Here is a 17,720-nt window from a genome sequence, read left to right as displayed (position 1 = left end):
CTTTATAGCTAATTGATGGAAAGAAGGGAATGACAACAGAATTTTTATAATCTCCTAAAACAAGAGTGTGCCTTTTAGTGTATTGAGATGAGAATTTTTTAACTGCTTGATTAATAATGTTGGGTGGAAAGCCCCTGTCAATAGCTATTGCTTTTAAATAATTTAGTTCTTCATCAAGGGCTAGTTTGGAGGAGCAAACTTGAAGAGCACGGAAAACATAGGAATAAAATGAAGCTAACTTTTGTTTAGTCGGATGACATGATTTAAAGTGTGGTGGAAGGCAAACCGATGAAGGTTTACGGTAAACTGTAGTACTGAAGTTGGATGTGTTACGTGTGACCAGAATGTCTAGAAACGGAAGAGAATTGCAAGTCTCAAGTTCAAAAGTGAACTGAATAGCAGGATCAATAGAATTCATTGTTGAAAGAACTTTATTTAAATCATCTTTATTACCTTCAAAAGAGTAAAAGTATCGTCTACGTAGCGGAACCATGCCGGGAAGTTTAAAGTTTCAAACAATTTTGATTCATAATAATGCATGTAGATATCAGCCAGGATGGGACTGAGGGGGCTTCCCATGGCTAATCCCTCAGTTTGCTTGTAATATTTATTTTGGAAAACAAAATGTGTTTGTTTCAAACAGAGTTGAGTGAGAGAAATTAGCTCATCAATTTCGATGCAAGAGAAATGAAATTTGCGAAGTCTGGTTTCTAGACATCTTAATGCACCCTCCACTGGGACATTGGTGAATAATGATTTTACATCAAAAGAAACCATGAGTAAATTACTAGGAGAAATGTTTTTAACTTTTTTTACAAACTCTATCTAATTTTTTATGGTGTAAATGTTATTGTCTAATAGAGTTGAAAATCTAGAAACTAAATATTTAGCTAATGGATACGAGGCAGTACCTAAATTTGATACAATAGGGCGGAAAGGAATACCACTTTTATGAATTTTGGGAAGAGCATGTAATCTGGCACAATTCGCAACAGATGGGATAAGTGAATGTTTTAAGTTGCCTGAATGTTATGAAATGAATGTTATTTTAAGTTGCCTGAATGTTATGTTAGAAAAAAGGAAACACAGAAGTCCTTTGTTGCTCAACATTGTTGGTCCGAAAACCACACTTTCAGTTTTCCTGCTGCCAAAATTATTCAAAAAACATCTTCCATTGGAGAACTGGATTTTCTAGAGGCATTTCACATTCATAAAAATCTTTCTGTTCTAGTTAACGATCCTAATTCCAATCCAAATTTGCCTTCGGCCTTTAAAGAAATTATGTTTTAGTTCTGGTTTCACCAACAGATGGCGCCACTTGCTTATTCTTGTCCAGGCTTTCTTATCTTATCTAATCATTATTTCCTATCTGGTTCATTTGCGGTTTTGCAGCTGAAGATGGTGGTTCGGTAAAACCATCGAAACTAGTCCTGTGAAAATTTGGTAAATATAACGCTGATTTTTGTTGTTTGACTTCTGAATTAGTATTTATTCGGCGTGTTATTGTGTCTTAAGTTGCATATTATCAAATTTTCTTTTTTCATACAGCTGTTAGCAATACATGATCATTCACAATTCTCTTGTTACAAAAAGAGCTTTGAATACTTTTTTAACATATTTTCTTTTTTAAAAAATGTTAAAACTTAGATTTAAAAAAAGAAAGGAAAGTGCTATATCGTGCTTCCAAAAAAGGCATGTTTTACTTCTTGTTGAAATATGCGAAAATAGCAATTAAATAAAACAGAATATCAGTGAAAGCATACGTTTTGACAGTAGGATCTGTGGTGTCATATATAGTTTGAAACGGTGCATTGATTTATCTACTGACATTAAGTCATAGGAGAAGCAACTTAGCCTTTATGAAAATACGACTAATTGGCTGGAACAGTTTGACATAGATATGATTTCTGCATCCAATTTGACAAGAAGAAGTGAAAGATCGCCCTGAAAAAATTGTGTTCATAAATGAAAATGTCTTTGTATGGAGGAAAAAAATAAGCTGTCAGGGTTCTTCCATAATATTGGATATTTGGCAAGTTATGCCAAGAATCTAGTGAATTCTTTTTTGCTCAGGTTTTGAATAGAGTGACAACCTTTCTTATGATAAAAGTCATCAACTATGTGTTAGAGGGTTTGGTGATTTATTCAGAATGCTAGCAGGCCCACCAGTGGCCGAGCGATAAAGTCGCTGAACACTGGTTCGGTCCGAGGTTCGAACCCCGCGAACGGGCTGGCTGCATGGCCGTTTTCGTGGTTTTTCCCGTGTGTAACGTGTATACGAGCCAGTTTCACTTAAAAGGTCCTCCACGAAGGCATTCCTCCCCTTAGGCAGATAGCCCTCGTGTGCTTTGCCATAACTCAACACACCAACACCAGAATGCTGGCAAGTGTATAAAAGTTAGACCAGAAAATACTTTTGACGAGACTTTAAACCAGAAAATACTTTTGATGCCATATTAAAAGCAGTTAAGGGAACATGGCAGCAACAAAGCTTATGTGAGAACTATGAACTTCAAGATAATCTTGGTTCTAACTTTACACACATATATATATATTTAAAAATAAAGGGGGTAATAAAAAAGAAGTGCTGCTTTTATTAGGCGCGATGCGGTTTCTTAAGAATTATTGTATTTGGACTTATAACTCCTATTTCATCTCATTTCTGAATTTTGTTTCATAAAATTAATTTATTGAAGTAAAATTAAAATTTTGTGACAGACTACTCCTCTACAAAACCTTCCAGTATAGCTCTTATTTCCATTATGTAAATTTGTTAAATTTTTCTTCTGAATAAGATTTTCAATTTAATGTCACTGCATAATCTTTTACCCCTTCTCTCCCACATCAGATAATGATAGCATTCATTACATTCAATTTTATGTAATGAAAATCTCGCATTTTCCCTTGGCTACTGTAAGATTCTGTGGCCCATCACTTCAAAAAGTTCTGTTCTAGATATTTTAAGCAAATAATTCTTTTTTTGTATAAATATTCTTATAAAATGTAAATTTGCGTTATGTTGAAATAAATGGCCATTTTAATATTTAAAGTTTCTCTTAACTCTTTGAAAACCGAAGCCTTCGCTCCTGTATGCTTGCAATACCGAAACGCCCGAAATGCCTTCCGAGGTTCACGGCAGTTTCCTTCCCTCCTCGCCTATTAACACACAAAGAGGTGTGAAGATTTAAAATGACTTCCTTTCTATTTCTTAACAAAGATAAGAAACCACAAATAAATCATTTTAGATTAGCTTTCTGCTGTAAACTGATACAATGCATTTGAGGGAGCTGTACCTGCTACTGCATAGCTTGGGGGGAAGAAAAGAACATCACAATTTTGGCTGCTTAGGACGGTTGTGGTTGTTTGAATGAAGGGCCATCTGGGATGCCTTGGTCTTCAAATAGTTAATTAGTTCAGTAGGTTTAGTCATACTTTTTTTTTAATCCTAATGTACAACAGATAATCTTTACCACTAATTATAGATGAAATTAGTAGTTTGATAAAACTAGTATGCTTCCTGTAAAGCATTAAATTTTAAATAATTTTGAAACCCTAATTTTTAAAAACAAAATTATATAGACTTTTTTAATTAGCTTATAAAATAAGCGTAGAATAGGTTTTGACCAAACAGATTGCATTGTTTTAACATTTAAGGGATTAATTTAAAATAAAATTTTACTTTTAGATGGTTGTTTACTTGCATGTTGCTAATTTTTCTGGTTATTCTTCTTACTAATATTATTTTTTTTTTTTTCTAGAATAGCCCTAAAAATGTTTTTATTTTAGTTTAAAATCTTTTTTATTAGAATTAATGGTACAAAACATGGTATTTATATAATAATGAAATCAATTATTTCCATAGTGCTGATAATTTGCCAGTAAATATCTGCCTCAGTATTGCAGTCATGTATAACTTATATCAGAACAAACTAAAAATAAATCTACATTAATTTTAAATATGATCAGCTCCTTTCCATTTCTATTATTCTTATGGTTTATCTTCATTTATCGAAGCATAAGTGATATAAAATTTCATGAGAGGAAAACTGGAATAATCCAATTTCTTTTTTTTTAAGATACTTAAAAAAAGTGAAATAGGTTCTTTTTTCATGAGTTAGTAAAGCCATTTAAATATAAAACTGACAGGCAAAAACAGAATAAAATTAAATGCATGATAGATGAATATGATCATATATGTTGCAGCAGCTAGTCAGATACTGATAAGTAAATAATTGCTCAAGAAGATATGAGGGCCCATTGTTAATAAGTTACTGGCTATGAAAATCCACAGGCATCAATTAATATACCCTCAAGAGCCAAAACATTATGACTAGGTACTTAATAACATGTTGCACAACCTTTAGCCTGCAAAACAGCTGCAACTCACCTTGGCATGGATGTCACAAGTTTTTGGTAGATGACTGGAGACAGGTTGTACCAAATGTCTAAGCAGCGAGGTCACGCAATGTCGAGATGGTGGTGTTTGAGCTCTAAGCTGCTGCTCTGTGACATCCCAAATGTGCTGTACTTGGATAAGGTCCAGCAAGTTAGGTGATTAATTGGAATTTATCCTTATACTTCTCTAACCAGTTCAGCACAATTTGAGCCTCGTGACATGGGGCCTTGTCCTGCTGAAAGATTGCATTTCCAGCTGGGAAGGCAGAGACAATGTAAGGGTACAACTGGTCTGCAATTATGTTCAGGTAATCCACAACTTTCATGGTTTGTTCTGCTACAACTAAAGGTCCTAGAGCCACTGATGAGAACATCCCCCAAAGCATAATACTGCTACTACCAGCCTGTGTATGGCCTGCTGTACAAGGGGGTAGCAACTGTTTGCCTGGAAGACATCCTGACACGACCATCGACCTTGATGATAAATCATGATTCATCTGACCAGGCAAAGGTCTTCCGCTTACCCGTGATCCATTTTTGATGTTACTGGGCCCACTGTTGGCTTAGTTAACAATGATGCTTGGTTAACAGAGCCACACAAGTAGGACATCTGCTGCACAGTCCCACATCCGGAGTTGCCAACTCTCGCGATTTAGGGAAAAGACTTCCGATTTCTGGCCGTTCTCCCACTATCACGATTTACAACATATTTGTCCCGACTTTCTCTTATTAAAATTTTTCATGATTTTTATGTAGCTTGGCTTAAAATGTTCGCTGCCAACCAAGTTGTTTCATAGGTTGAAGGTACAAGTTAATTTGTAGAGAGTTTTTGTTTTACTGACACCACATGCAGGTAAACTCATAGTATTTTCATGTTCTTTGAAAGTATTTGGGGATTAGAAAAACACCACAATTGGGCATAATTCAATAGATTTATTATAATTAATAAAAGTGTAATATAAGTAATTATAAAGTAAATAACATGGGAACTGTAAAAATATTCGAGCAATTTATAATAATATTTGTTATAATAATTATTGTAAAACTAATCAATCCTCGTAATAAGCAACTGCCAACTATGAATATACTCGTAGTTGGTGCTGTCATAAATATTTTATCGCAAAAATTGACTATGATTAGTTGGCGCCTGTCATAAATATTTTGTTGCAAAAACTGACCATGTTATAACTCATATAATTAATAAAGCAATTAAAAATTATCTAAATTCAATATCTTTCCTATAAATATGTGTTTTGTATTTTTATTTTGCAATTAATTCAAATTTGTTCGCGTGTTGGAACTGTTTTTGGAAATGTCACTTGGCAGCAAATGTAGTAAAGTCCGAGGATGAAAACATAAATATTCGTTCTTCACACAAGATAAACTTACAGTAATCGGAAAATGTTTCCCTTGTTGAGCAAAAAAAAAAAAAAAAAAAAAAAAAATTTTTTTTTTTTATTTTGAGAGAAATTTGTAACAACTTACGTTTATATTTTGTAGTATTTTGAGAACTGCCAATTAAATTGCTCGCTAGTGAAGAAATTATTTTATTTTTCTCAAACCTGTTTTTAATAGTGGAAGTAATAACTACATCTCCATTTTAGGTATTTTATAACTTTCAATACAGCCTTTTATCTTAACTCTAGCAGCATTTACGTTTTCTTTAAAAAATGGAAGAAGCAGGTTCTATTTGTCGAGGATTCTGGATAAACATTTCTTTTAAAATAGACAGTATGTGCATACATGTTTCAAATTTTTTTAAATTTCAGTATTATTCAGCTATTGGAATTGTTTCAATTTCTCCATCCTTTCAGAACTCTTTTCAAGATAATAATAAATATCAACAATACATATAATTTTTAATTGCATTATTAATTATACGAGTTATATAATAGCGGTTTTTGCAATAAAATGTTTTCTGACAGCACCAACTACAAATATACTCGTAGTTGGCGGTTACTTATGACCAAAGATTGATTATTTTTACAATTAACAAAGATTATTATAAATTGCTTGATTATTTTTACAGTTCCTATGATATTTATAATTACTAATATTAACTTTATATTAATTCTAATAAATCTCTTGAATTATGCCAAATTGTTGTGTTTTGTCTAATCCCCATAGGCAGATTCCTTCAAAGAACATGAAAATACTATGAGTTTGATCATATGTGGCGTAGATAAAGCAAAAAGGCTCTACGAATTAACTCGTAGCTAGCGCCTAAACACAAACTTTGACATACGAGATAACTCATGGTTGGCAGTGAATGTGTTAACAAATGTCAGCAAATGTGATTTATGCATACGGAAGTTTGGTGGTCGATTGCATTTATTGTCACCAGATGTCTTTGTATTTAACTTACGAGATTCAGACTCTTAAGCTACTTAAATTCAGTGTTATTGGAAATTTTTTATTTCTGCTTATGAACTGTGAAAGTAAAGTACACTATTTAGTTTTAGATAAGTAAGGTTATAATGCATATTATGAACATCACTAATTGCACAGAAGCTGAAGTAATTTTAAAAAATTTCTTTGAGTTTTTAGAAACCTTAAATATTAATGAAATAACATATAATTAAAACTAAAATGTACTGTTACTGAAAAACAAATAAAAAAGTTAAATGCATTTAAAAATAGTTGGTATTTTAAAAATACACAGAAACTGTAAAGAAAGGTTCACAAAATTTGCTATGCTTGTATACCGCTGACTGCCATATGAGATTGTGTATTTTAAAAATATACCCAAATTTGGAGAGAAAACAGGTAATATATAAAATTTTAGCATCAATTTCTTCAGTGTCATAGCAGGATAATTTATTAGAAATCTCATTTATTTTAAAATGCACTATGTGGAGTCAGTTATATTTTACTCATAATCCATAAAATATTATTTTAAATTTATAAACAAGGTTTGTAGTAGTTCTTATAAATGCTTATAAGTCCTTATATTTGAAAATAAAATACAAAAGCCCGTATAGGTGCTTACTTTTCTTCTAAAGCACTTATTTTTTTGTTTTTAGTGCTACCATTTTGCTTTTAGTGCTCTTTTTTTTAACAAACGCACATTTTTTCCCCTGTACCGAAGCTGAAACTAAATAAACAACTTTTCTTCCTTATATGGAATGTCAGATGGTGAATCATGTTCCCAGAAATAGCCTTTCATCCCTTTCTCTGCATTAACATAACCTTTGGTATGCATGAGTACAGACAGGTGCACGTCGTTCTATTGGTCAAAGAATTGCGAAAGCGGTCGAAAATTTGGTATTCTTTCGCTCCCACTCAATACTACACACATTTGAATTTATATCAAGATTTTAATAATTTACATTCTCGTTCCAAGTGGTCAGTTCATATTTGCGTTTATTATGATCGGTACGCTTATGCAGTCAAAAGTCGTTAATTCGGACACCCATAATCCGGACCTCAAAGCTACAAACTTTCTGCGCATGCGTCTCGTTGACGAGTAAGACCTTTACGGCTGCGAATATGCATGTGCGCATGCGAAAAATATGTTTACGCATGCGCGTTTAATGTATAACGGACGGTATAAGCTAAGCTAAAATTATCTAATTCAGTTAATGTTGCAGATTGCGTTGTTCCTTAATCTTCAAAATGGATCTGGCTTATTATTTTTTGCAGACTTTTAGAGCAATTTTATAAAAGTAAGCTTGAACTTTCGATTATGTCAAATAGAATTTCCGATATATAGTTACTAATATGTAAAGGATCTACAAAGCGAAAGTATGTTTCGAAGTCCATTAAACAAAAAGTGGAATTGCTGCAAAAAATAGATCAAGGCATATCCTTTGTTTATCTAACCATTTCGAAATCAGTTTATAAATTTCACGCTGCTCTGCGGCCGGGCGGGGGGGGGGGGGGGAGGGAACGCCACAGCGCGCATTGAATTGGAAGTTGATCTGTCAGCACTATCCTTATCTTCAGGGCAGATGTTTTTATTTTATTTGGCTTATAATTCTTTACTAAATGTAGTATTTCATCTCGATGTACTCCATCTTTGATATGATTTAAATCAAATTCCTCGTCATTATAATTCGCTTCCAATAGCGAAGAAAGGGACACAGAGGTTATTGAAAACGAAAAAATTTCGATTGACAAATTAGTCAGTATTCTCGACACAGCAATTATAGGACTTGAACAGCGGAACTTTGTAACTGAACAAGAAATTATGTCTGTTTATAGAATTAAAGAGAAAGTATTATCACATAAAAAACGAAGCAACTTGAACAACTTACATTGAAAGAAATGTTTAATAAAGTAAAATAAATATTAAGGTTTTTTTTTTGTAAATTTTGATACCCTTTAGATCATAATTGTTCTTTATTTCATAAATTACGGTTTCATATTTTTAATTTTATAATTTCTGTATGCCATCTTACCAGATTTAAACTGATGATCTATAATCCGGAAAAATCGATAATCCGTAATTGCCGAAGTCCCGACGAGTCCGGATTAATGACTTTTGACTGTATTATGAGCATATGTACGAATATTTATAATAATATATTTGCAGTAACTGCTGAAGTATAGATAAACTTCAAAAATGGGTAAGTCTGTTTTAACACAGATTAGTTTTCTAAGGAATAATATTCGGAATGGCATAAAAAGTGAAAGTAATCAAATAGTCAGAATACTTCTTTTTTTTTTTTTTTTTTTTTTCCAATGCATTACACAGTACGGAAATTGGGGGTTCTCCCCTTTCTCTGCAAAATCTCGAATATTGAAACTATTACATTTCGCAGCAAACTGACTTTTTTTGGGGGGTCACTTTCCAATCTGGATTAAATAGGACTAAAAGTTCTGAGGTCTACCAACTGAAGCGAAGAATGATTCTATTTCAGAAATTTAACGCAGTCTATTCAAAATTAGAATGAAAAACACCACAGATTGGTAAATCTCTTTATTAATCAATATGAATATGGCAGGGATATCGCGCAGAGCGTGATGTGTCCTGCTCAATGATAAATATGACACATGACAGTGAAAACCGGCTGAAGCAAATGGGCATTTTCCTTTATTTAGTTATTTATTCTTCAAATACTGGCAGCTGTTGATTCCGATTGCATAATATCACGTGCAGAAGAATTAAGGTGCATGTGTTGTGCAATAACGTTTGCAATATTTTGCAGGGATAAAAGAGTTTTACTGTGCTTGCTAAGCAGATTATTTTTCACTTTTGGGCTATTTTTTATATGATGCACATATTGAAATCTCAAAAGCATTATTTAGTTGAAAAATCTAAAGAATGGTTGCAATCTACACCCCCTTCCACTTTTACCAGTTATGCTCAACTAAACGGAATTTTCAAATATTCTGCAATTTCCGAGTGTGCCTGTTAGTTAAGCTTTTACTGTTAAAGGATGACTGCATGAAGCAATTTCCCGTCTTCTGATTTCAGAAAAGTTCCTTTTTTTACTTAAATTACTTTGTTTGCAATATCTGTTAAGGGGAAACTGTTATACAATGAAAATTTAGAAAATGTTCAGAATTTTGATTTAAGTTAAATTATTTAAATCAAGGCCCAGTGGCGGGCTAGCGCATCACGCAGCAGCACCACAGGTCCGGGGTTCGATTCCTGGGCTGGGCACGGTCAACTCAGCCTTTCATCCCTTGATTTCCATCACTGGGGTCGATAAAATGAGTACCAAGTTCGCTTGGGGACTAAACACTGGGGGTTCTGTGACTAAGCTGACCACTTGTTCAGGGCATATACTTAAGCACCCCGGGGCCCACAGTCAAGAAAGCAGATTTCGGACACTGCAGGCCTTGGCCCATTAGGGCTGTTACACCACTGAGTTTATTTTTTAGTAGTTTTTAAATTATTTAAATATTAATATGAGTGGAAAAATAAATTGTATTTATTTTTAGCAAAATAGCCAAGTGAATATAATAAATATGGCTTATTATTTATTTTCTCTATTTTGACCTGAAATCTCATCATTAAATCTTGTTATATAATTTAGTTCTGCATAGTTCCCCCCCTCTCATTGTAAACTAGTTCTGTAAATTGAACAGTTATTTAAAATTAAAAAGAAGAAAAGAATGTAATTGATAGCTTTAACTTATATGAAGCTTTTATATATTTAACTTATATGAAGCTTTTATATATATATATATATATACATATATAAAACTTATATGTGTTTATTATAGCTTTAACTTATACGTGTGTGTATATATATACACACATAATATAAAAAAAATGGAAATATTAAATGAATTCCTGCACTTCAGCTGGATAGGATTGAATTAAATTTAAAGCAATTATTATACTAATTAAAAAATGTTTTTGGCGTTAATACTGTCTCATGTTAATTGGTAGTGAAAGTTTGGAGCTGGAAACATCCCAAAGTCTTTAAATTCGTATTATAACTTTTAAAACAAATTCTTGCAGGAAAAATTTAAATAAATAAGAGCATAAATAAAACATTATATTTAATGCACATAATAATAAAAATAAATTTTAAAACACAATATAGATTAAATTGGAACACGGAGCTAAGAAAGTTGCAGACAGGATGGAAAAAAGAGTACGGGATTTGAACTCACAACTCCAAAAGTGCAAACCCCACTCCCGTTAGTTTTGCCACTAAGCTACCATGACACGAACGTGATTAGCAATTTTTGCTTATTTCCTTTATCAAGTAAATGAATTCTTAAAACTAAATTTTTTGGTTTTATTTCTGTGTGCTATCATCTAAAAAATTTACCAGAGTTTGTTCTTCAGCTTCTAGAGTGTTTCTTACAAAAATATAATTTAAATTAGTGTTCCGATTGAAGTCAGACGGACTGCTAAAAATATATTCCAAATGAAAGATGTGTTTACAAATATATGTTAGCGAAAAAGGTATATTTATAGAGAAATACAATTTTAACATACTTTTTAATGCAGCAGAATATTTAAAAGGCTATCAAATTTAATTTATAAATAATGTTTTTAGTTTTTACCAGTTTCAAAAGAAAAAAAAGTGTTTAATGCCTTATCTGGTTTGCTATAGCAGTTTGATACAGCTAAACGTTCATTTTCATTAAAAGTAAATGTATATGTGAAATTGGAAAATAATTGTCAGGACAAATTTTGCTGTTTCATGGACTTGGAATTATACTTTTTGTACTTGATTTTCTTGAAAGTAATCACTTCTCTCTGCGAACTAGTGCTGTAGTTGCAGTTATCTTATTTTTCTTTTCTTTTTTTTTAAACTAAATTCATTTGATTGCTGTCTTTTTCATATGCAGATTTCTCACTATAGTTTTACTTCAGAAATAAGTATTTTTTAGCAAAACATTTTTTCTCTGATCCAGCGTTCATCGCTACTTCTGCCGCCATTAGTTTTTGGTGACAACACCTGATTGCTCCTTTTTTACCATGTGACCCCAACGCTTCCGCAGGCATACAGATAGAAGTTGAACTTCATCTGTCATTGCACATCGACCGGATTGCAGATGTCAGTCAAAGTAAATTCGCTTACTGATTGGAGAAACACACCGCATACGCAATAGTGGAAAGGGGCCTTAACATTGGCCATCCTAACAATTCCCCATATTAATGCGGATACAAGAGGATTTCCAGTGTTGTTGCAAAAGCAAGGACTAAATTTAGATCTAATATTAGTAATGTCACATTAGAAAAACTTTTTTTAGCAAAAGAAGGCCTGCGTGGCAGTTGCTATATACAAAAATATAAAGTTTCTTAATGAAAGCAAAATCTGCCATTGTTAATAACATTTGTACAAAAACTGATTAAAGTTTTTTTTTTTTTGTTAAAAGGCGCAAATTATATATATATATCACATGTAAGTATTTTTGTACTGTTTGCAATTAAGAAGTAGTGACTGATCTTTTAGATATTAATTAGTAACTATGTAAAGTTAATTCATTATTTCATAATATATTTTTACCATTTAAAAAATCTTTGCTATTGAGAAAAATCTCCTGATTTTTAAGTATTATAGGTTGGCAAGTATGCGCAGCAGACACTCCAACAGTGTCTGCTGTGTGCTCTGAAACACTTAAATTGTGTGTCGGCTGTCAACTGAGCTAGTGTGTGGCACCAATTCTGCTGCACCAAGTCAGACAGTCTCCAACGTCCTTTTTCTTTGATGACACGTGGACATCCATCAAAGAAAATGACGTCTATCAAAGGACCTTGGTACTACTGCTAGTATCACTGTCATTTATCTACTTTGCATAAATACTGATAATTGATTGTATAACTGTAAAGCAGATCTCGAACAACCTACCAGTCGTGCAGTTTCATAGATACTCATTTTGAGTCTTCACACTGTTACAATCTGCCCACTATCAAATTCACTTAGATCAGCAGCCTTTCCCATCACTCGGAAATGCAAGAATGATTCTTTACCTTCTCCAGCGGCAGTTAAATACCATTTCTACTTAATCATGTGCTCTCCATGTCATCAAAACGAGTTCATTGAAAAATATAGGAATGGTCATAATGTTTTGGCTCATCAGTGTATAAATTCTCCCAATGTTTAGTTGAATGATTTTAAAGCAGCAATATTTATTGTATTTTTTTTATTTCAGAGGAAAACTAAAGCTAAATTTCATGTTATTCGATCCAATATAGAGCAGTATTATCATTGGTAAGATATTTTTATACCTACTAATATAATTGCAACTTTTCTATCAGATCGCATTCTAAAAATTTTATTCAATTACTTTACTTTAAAAAATTACCTGTAGGTATTTGGAACAAACCATCAAAAACCGAAAAGAATGTGGATTTCTTTTGAAACTTGCTGATGAAATTGATTTTAGCCCTGCATTAATGGCAAAAATGATTTTTGAACATCATATGACATCTAATGGAAAAGGTTTGATTTCATTAATTACCTATTCATTTATATACATTATCTATTCATTTTAAATTTTAACAACTGATAATTTATCTTTCTAGCATGTACAGTAAATTTCTATTTTTATTGTACCATTTCTGTTATTTCTTTATTATATCAGCCTTTCAATACTTAGTATCATTTTGAGTTATTTCTGAGGAGGAGAATTATTTTTACTGTTACTTTAATTCCATTTAAACCTCTTGTAAGTTTTTCAATCTCTTTATTTCTTCTTCTTTGTGCCATTATATTGACATATTTTTAGTCATTATTATTTGTATGTATGTATATATATATATGTAATAAAAACAAAGTCAGAAGTAACTGAAGAGCAGGAGGAGGAATTTTGATGGCGTAGAAGTGTTGATCCATAATGACTAGGAAATTGGAAAGGCAGATTAAATCTTCAATTTTATTTTCAGCAATATGTTGCGGCTACACACACGTCGGCACATTAAATGTGCCTGTTCCAAAAGGCTTACATTTTTGATAACTTTGTAGCAAGAAAACAGCAGCAGACAGACAGCAGTCTAGGTAGGCCAAACCTTGGAAAGCAAGTGTGTTTATGTTCAGGATGAAATCTCAAGTTAGTTTTGGTTCTCAAAGCATTTTGATTGGATAGTTAATATTGCTGTAAAATTATTATTGGCTGCTTGAGTTTTAGTTCAATTTACATCACCAGAAAAAACGTAAGAGTCATATGACATAGATTTTTCTCGAAATGACACAGTGCAAATAGATATAGCTATTTTTAAAATAGAGAAGGGAAATTAATTTACGTTGCTAATTTAATGTTTTATGTATTCTTTATTTTTCGTACATATATATATATCCACAAAATATAAAAAGAGTAAACTAATCAGTATAATATTACAGGCTATTTTTACTTATATTCTTGTTTGATTGTTGTAATTTAGTTTAAAAGTGTGCATTTCGTTACTTACAAACAATGTTATATTAATTATATTATTCTCTCAAGAAAATGAGTAGAAAAACCCAGAAAGCTATCAAAAATTAATCTGCAAGAAACTGAAAATGCTTAATAATACATCACATGCACACATACACACACACCAAACAACAACAACAACAACAACAAAAAAAAAAAAAGAGCAGTTGAGTTGTGATTTGCATTTAAATAAATTATAAGAAACAAGGAAAAGTTTGAAATTGTTTAGAAAATGTTTTATTTTATAAAGAAATTGGTTGTAGTTCTTTCTTCAGAGAAGTATATTTATAATGTATTTCAGTTAAACTATAATTTATTCTAGTAATATTTTGTCTGAGAAGTTTGATTTCTAGGTTTTTAAATTCTTAATTTCACATTTTAGTAGCATTACAGGTGAATTCTAAATGTGGCCAAACTATTGTAATTACCAAAAATATTGCCAAAATATTCTAAATGTGGCCTGAGTGGTCAATGTATTAGAGCCACTCGTAACTTTAATAAGGACAATCTGTCAGTTAAACATCAAACGGGAACTGCTTATATAAGATACTCACTTCTGGTGAAGAAAATCATTGTGGTTAGGGTTAAAATTAGATAAGACTTGAGTGGCTTTGAAACAACATGTTCATGGGTGCAAGAAGACCGTTCCAGAATCTCTGAAATAACTTATGTTTTTTTAGTGCAATACTGTCCTGGTTATTTAGAAAATGGCTGTTGGCAAAAATCATAATGCACAGTGCGATGAACCTTTGCCATGGTTGTGTTTTAATAGTAAGAGATCAGTCAAGAATGACTGTGCTGTTACTGAAAACAGAAATTGTTTCAGTCTATTGTGGGCCCGTTAGCCCCAAAATTGGACATCTGACAAATTAAAAAAAATTGCTTTATTTAATAGATTTTCTTCCTTCTCCATCATGTACCTAGTATATCATAATATAGTGTTACGTTTTTCTCTTCCTGACACCAGTTGTTACGTTATTTTCTTCCTTCACGTTCGTACGGGGTTCGTAGATTTGGAGTGAAAAACGATGACACTTGATGAAGTATCGAAACACACTTGGTCCGGCGAATTCTAAATGGACTGTAACTCTTAATTAAACTAATTTAAAAACTACTCTCTAACATATCTTCATTATATTAATTTTTGGAAGACGCTCAGGCTCCCACAATCACTCTCTGCTTCGCCATTGAAGCCAACCCTAAAGTAATTAACACTCTTTTTGTAAACAGTAGCGATGGCAGCGCCATCTGGCTTCAGAGGGATGTAACACTCCTCTGGATTGAAATTTTGTAATTTCAAGAAGTTATACAAACATTCTTAAGCAAAGTTAATATACTTATAAACAACATAATATACTATTACTATAACTACAGCTATTACAATACTATAACAATACAATACATATGCAAAAATATCATTTCAGTTCTCTATCGGAAGAACGGTGATCTTTGTTATCGCTCTTTTCAATTCTCCTGATTTTGTTTTGATTTTAACTGTTCTTACTTTATTGTCACATCCATGATAGACTTTAATAACCCGACCTAATATCCATTTGCAAATTGGCAGATAATCCTCCTTGACGAGTACCATTGTACCAACAGAAATATTGTCCTTCTCTACCATCCATTTGGTTCTCTGGTGCAGAGTTCCTAAATAGTCATTTGACCATTTTTTCCAAATAATCTGAACTACTTTTGTTGTTCTCTGCCATCGGCTTAACCGATTTTCATTTATGTCTATTATCATTGGCTCCGGAATCGCCTGTATCGATCTCCCTATTAAGAAATGACCTGGGGTCAAAACGTCATAACAATCAGAATTATTGGAAATAGGTGTAAGAGGTCTCGAATTCAGTATTCCCTCTACCTGCACAATTATAGTTTCAAACTCCTCATATGTAAAACGCAAATTTCCTATCGTTCTCTTTAAGTGATACTTTACGGATTTTACACCGGCTTCCCATAGCCTTCCGAAATGAGGGGACTTATATATAGGGAGGGTACTTTATAGGGAGGTATAAAATTATACTTTATAGGGAGGTATAAAATTCCAGTCTATTCTTTCGGACGTGAAATATGAGGCCAAAGTTTTATCAGGAAAATTAATTACATTGTAAAATTTCTTCAACAGAGAATTTGCTCCTACAAAATTAGGGGCATTATCAGTGAATATTTTCGCACATTTGCCACGTCTTGCCATGAAACACTTAAGAGTGGCAATTAAAGCACTAGAAGTTAAATCTGACAAAGGCTCAAGATGAATAGCTTGTGTCACAAAACATATACATACACAAATGTAAATTTTATTTAGCACGCCCTTTCTCTGATGCTTGTAAGTCACATAAAAGGGACCGCATAGATCCCAATCCGAAACACTAAATGGGGGCGATCTATTAACTCTCTCATATGGTAAATTGCCCATAATCTGTGAAGACAAAATCGGTTTGCATTTAAAGCATGTCACACAAAGATGCACTGTTTTTCACGCCAAATCTCTACCACCCTAATGGCCAAAATTTTAAACGTACTGCATTCAATAATCCTTGGGGGCGAACATGTAATAATCTTCTGTGGACACTAGAAAAATAAATCTTACTTAGCTTATAATTTTTTGGTAGGATTGTAGGATATTTCTGAGAAAATGGTAAAGAAGCTTTTTCAAGATGGTCACCAATACGAATTATTCCTTTATGATCAACAAAGGGATGTAAATTTTTTAAGTTACCTGCTATGTCCTTTTTACAAAATAGGACCCTCTGCTCATGCTTAATAAGCATTTCCTCAGCTATTCTTACTCCTCTAGTTGAAGAGGGCCTACCTTTCTTGATCCACCTTTCCTGCAATTACAAATAAACCTAATATAAGAAAGAACATTAATAATTTTATAATAATTGCTACTAATATTCAAGAGTTCGTCTAAAACGTTAGAGTTCATGTCAATCAACATAGTTCTCTCAGAAATGTCATTAATGTCACTAGAACTTTTGCTTTCTTGCACAAAGGATTCCCATTCACTTGGTGTTAGGTTCTCAACCTCTGGAACTATTGGTTGTAAGCACTTGTAGGGAAGATGCGTCTCTGTAAAAAATTATGCACAAGTCCACCACTTAGAATTGTTCTCTAGAGAAGAGGCACTAACTCCTCGTGTTAGAAGATCGGCTGGATTGTCCTTGGTTGAACAATAAAACCATGAATCTGGATTAGTCAACTTCTGAATCTCGTCAACGCGATTTTGAATGAAAGACTTCCATCTTCTGCTTGATCCTTTGATCCAATACAGTTTGACTTTAGAATCACTCCAAAAAAAAGATACTAGATGAACCTTTACGATCTAGAACTTTTTAAACTTCCGTTCCCAATCTTGCAGCAATCAGTGCACCCATCAATTCAAGTCTAGGCAAGGAAACTTTTTTGACAGGTGAAACTCTGCTCTTGGAAGCCAGCAAATTCACAGAAATTTTTTCTTGATTCTGTACCTTTACGTAAACGGCTGCACCATA

General features: G+C 32.7%; 1 protein-coding gene across 1 annotated transcript in view; it reads left to right on the top strand.

The window, feature by feature from the left end:
- Positions 1-17,720, top strand: part of LOC118201125 (CDAN1-interacting nuclease 1) — a 98,321-nt gene that overhangs the window by 10,958 nt on the left and 69,643 nt on the right. The window contains exons 5-6 of the mRNA XM_085822996.1: positions 12,961-13,019; positions 13,120-13,250. Coding sequence (XP_085679122.1) covers positions 12,961-13,019; positions 13,120-13,250 — 190 coding nt within the window. The remainder of the gene's footprint in view (positions 1-12,960; positions 13,020-13,119; positions 13,251-17,720) is intronic.

This window comes from Stegodyphus dumicola, chromosome 8 (genome assembly GCF_044657685.1).
Source record: "Stegodyphus dumicola isolate Sdum_Otavi_A_Nest chromosome 8, ASM4465768v1".
Classification (NCBI taxonomy): Eukaryota; Metazoa; Arthropoda; class Arachnida; order Araneae; family Eresidae; genus Stegodyphus; species Stegodyphus dumicola.
This window is presented reverse-complemented; position numbering and strand designations above follow the sequence as displayed.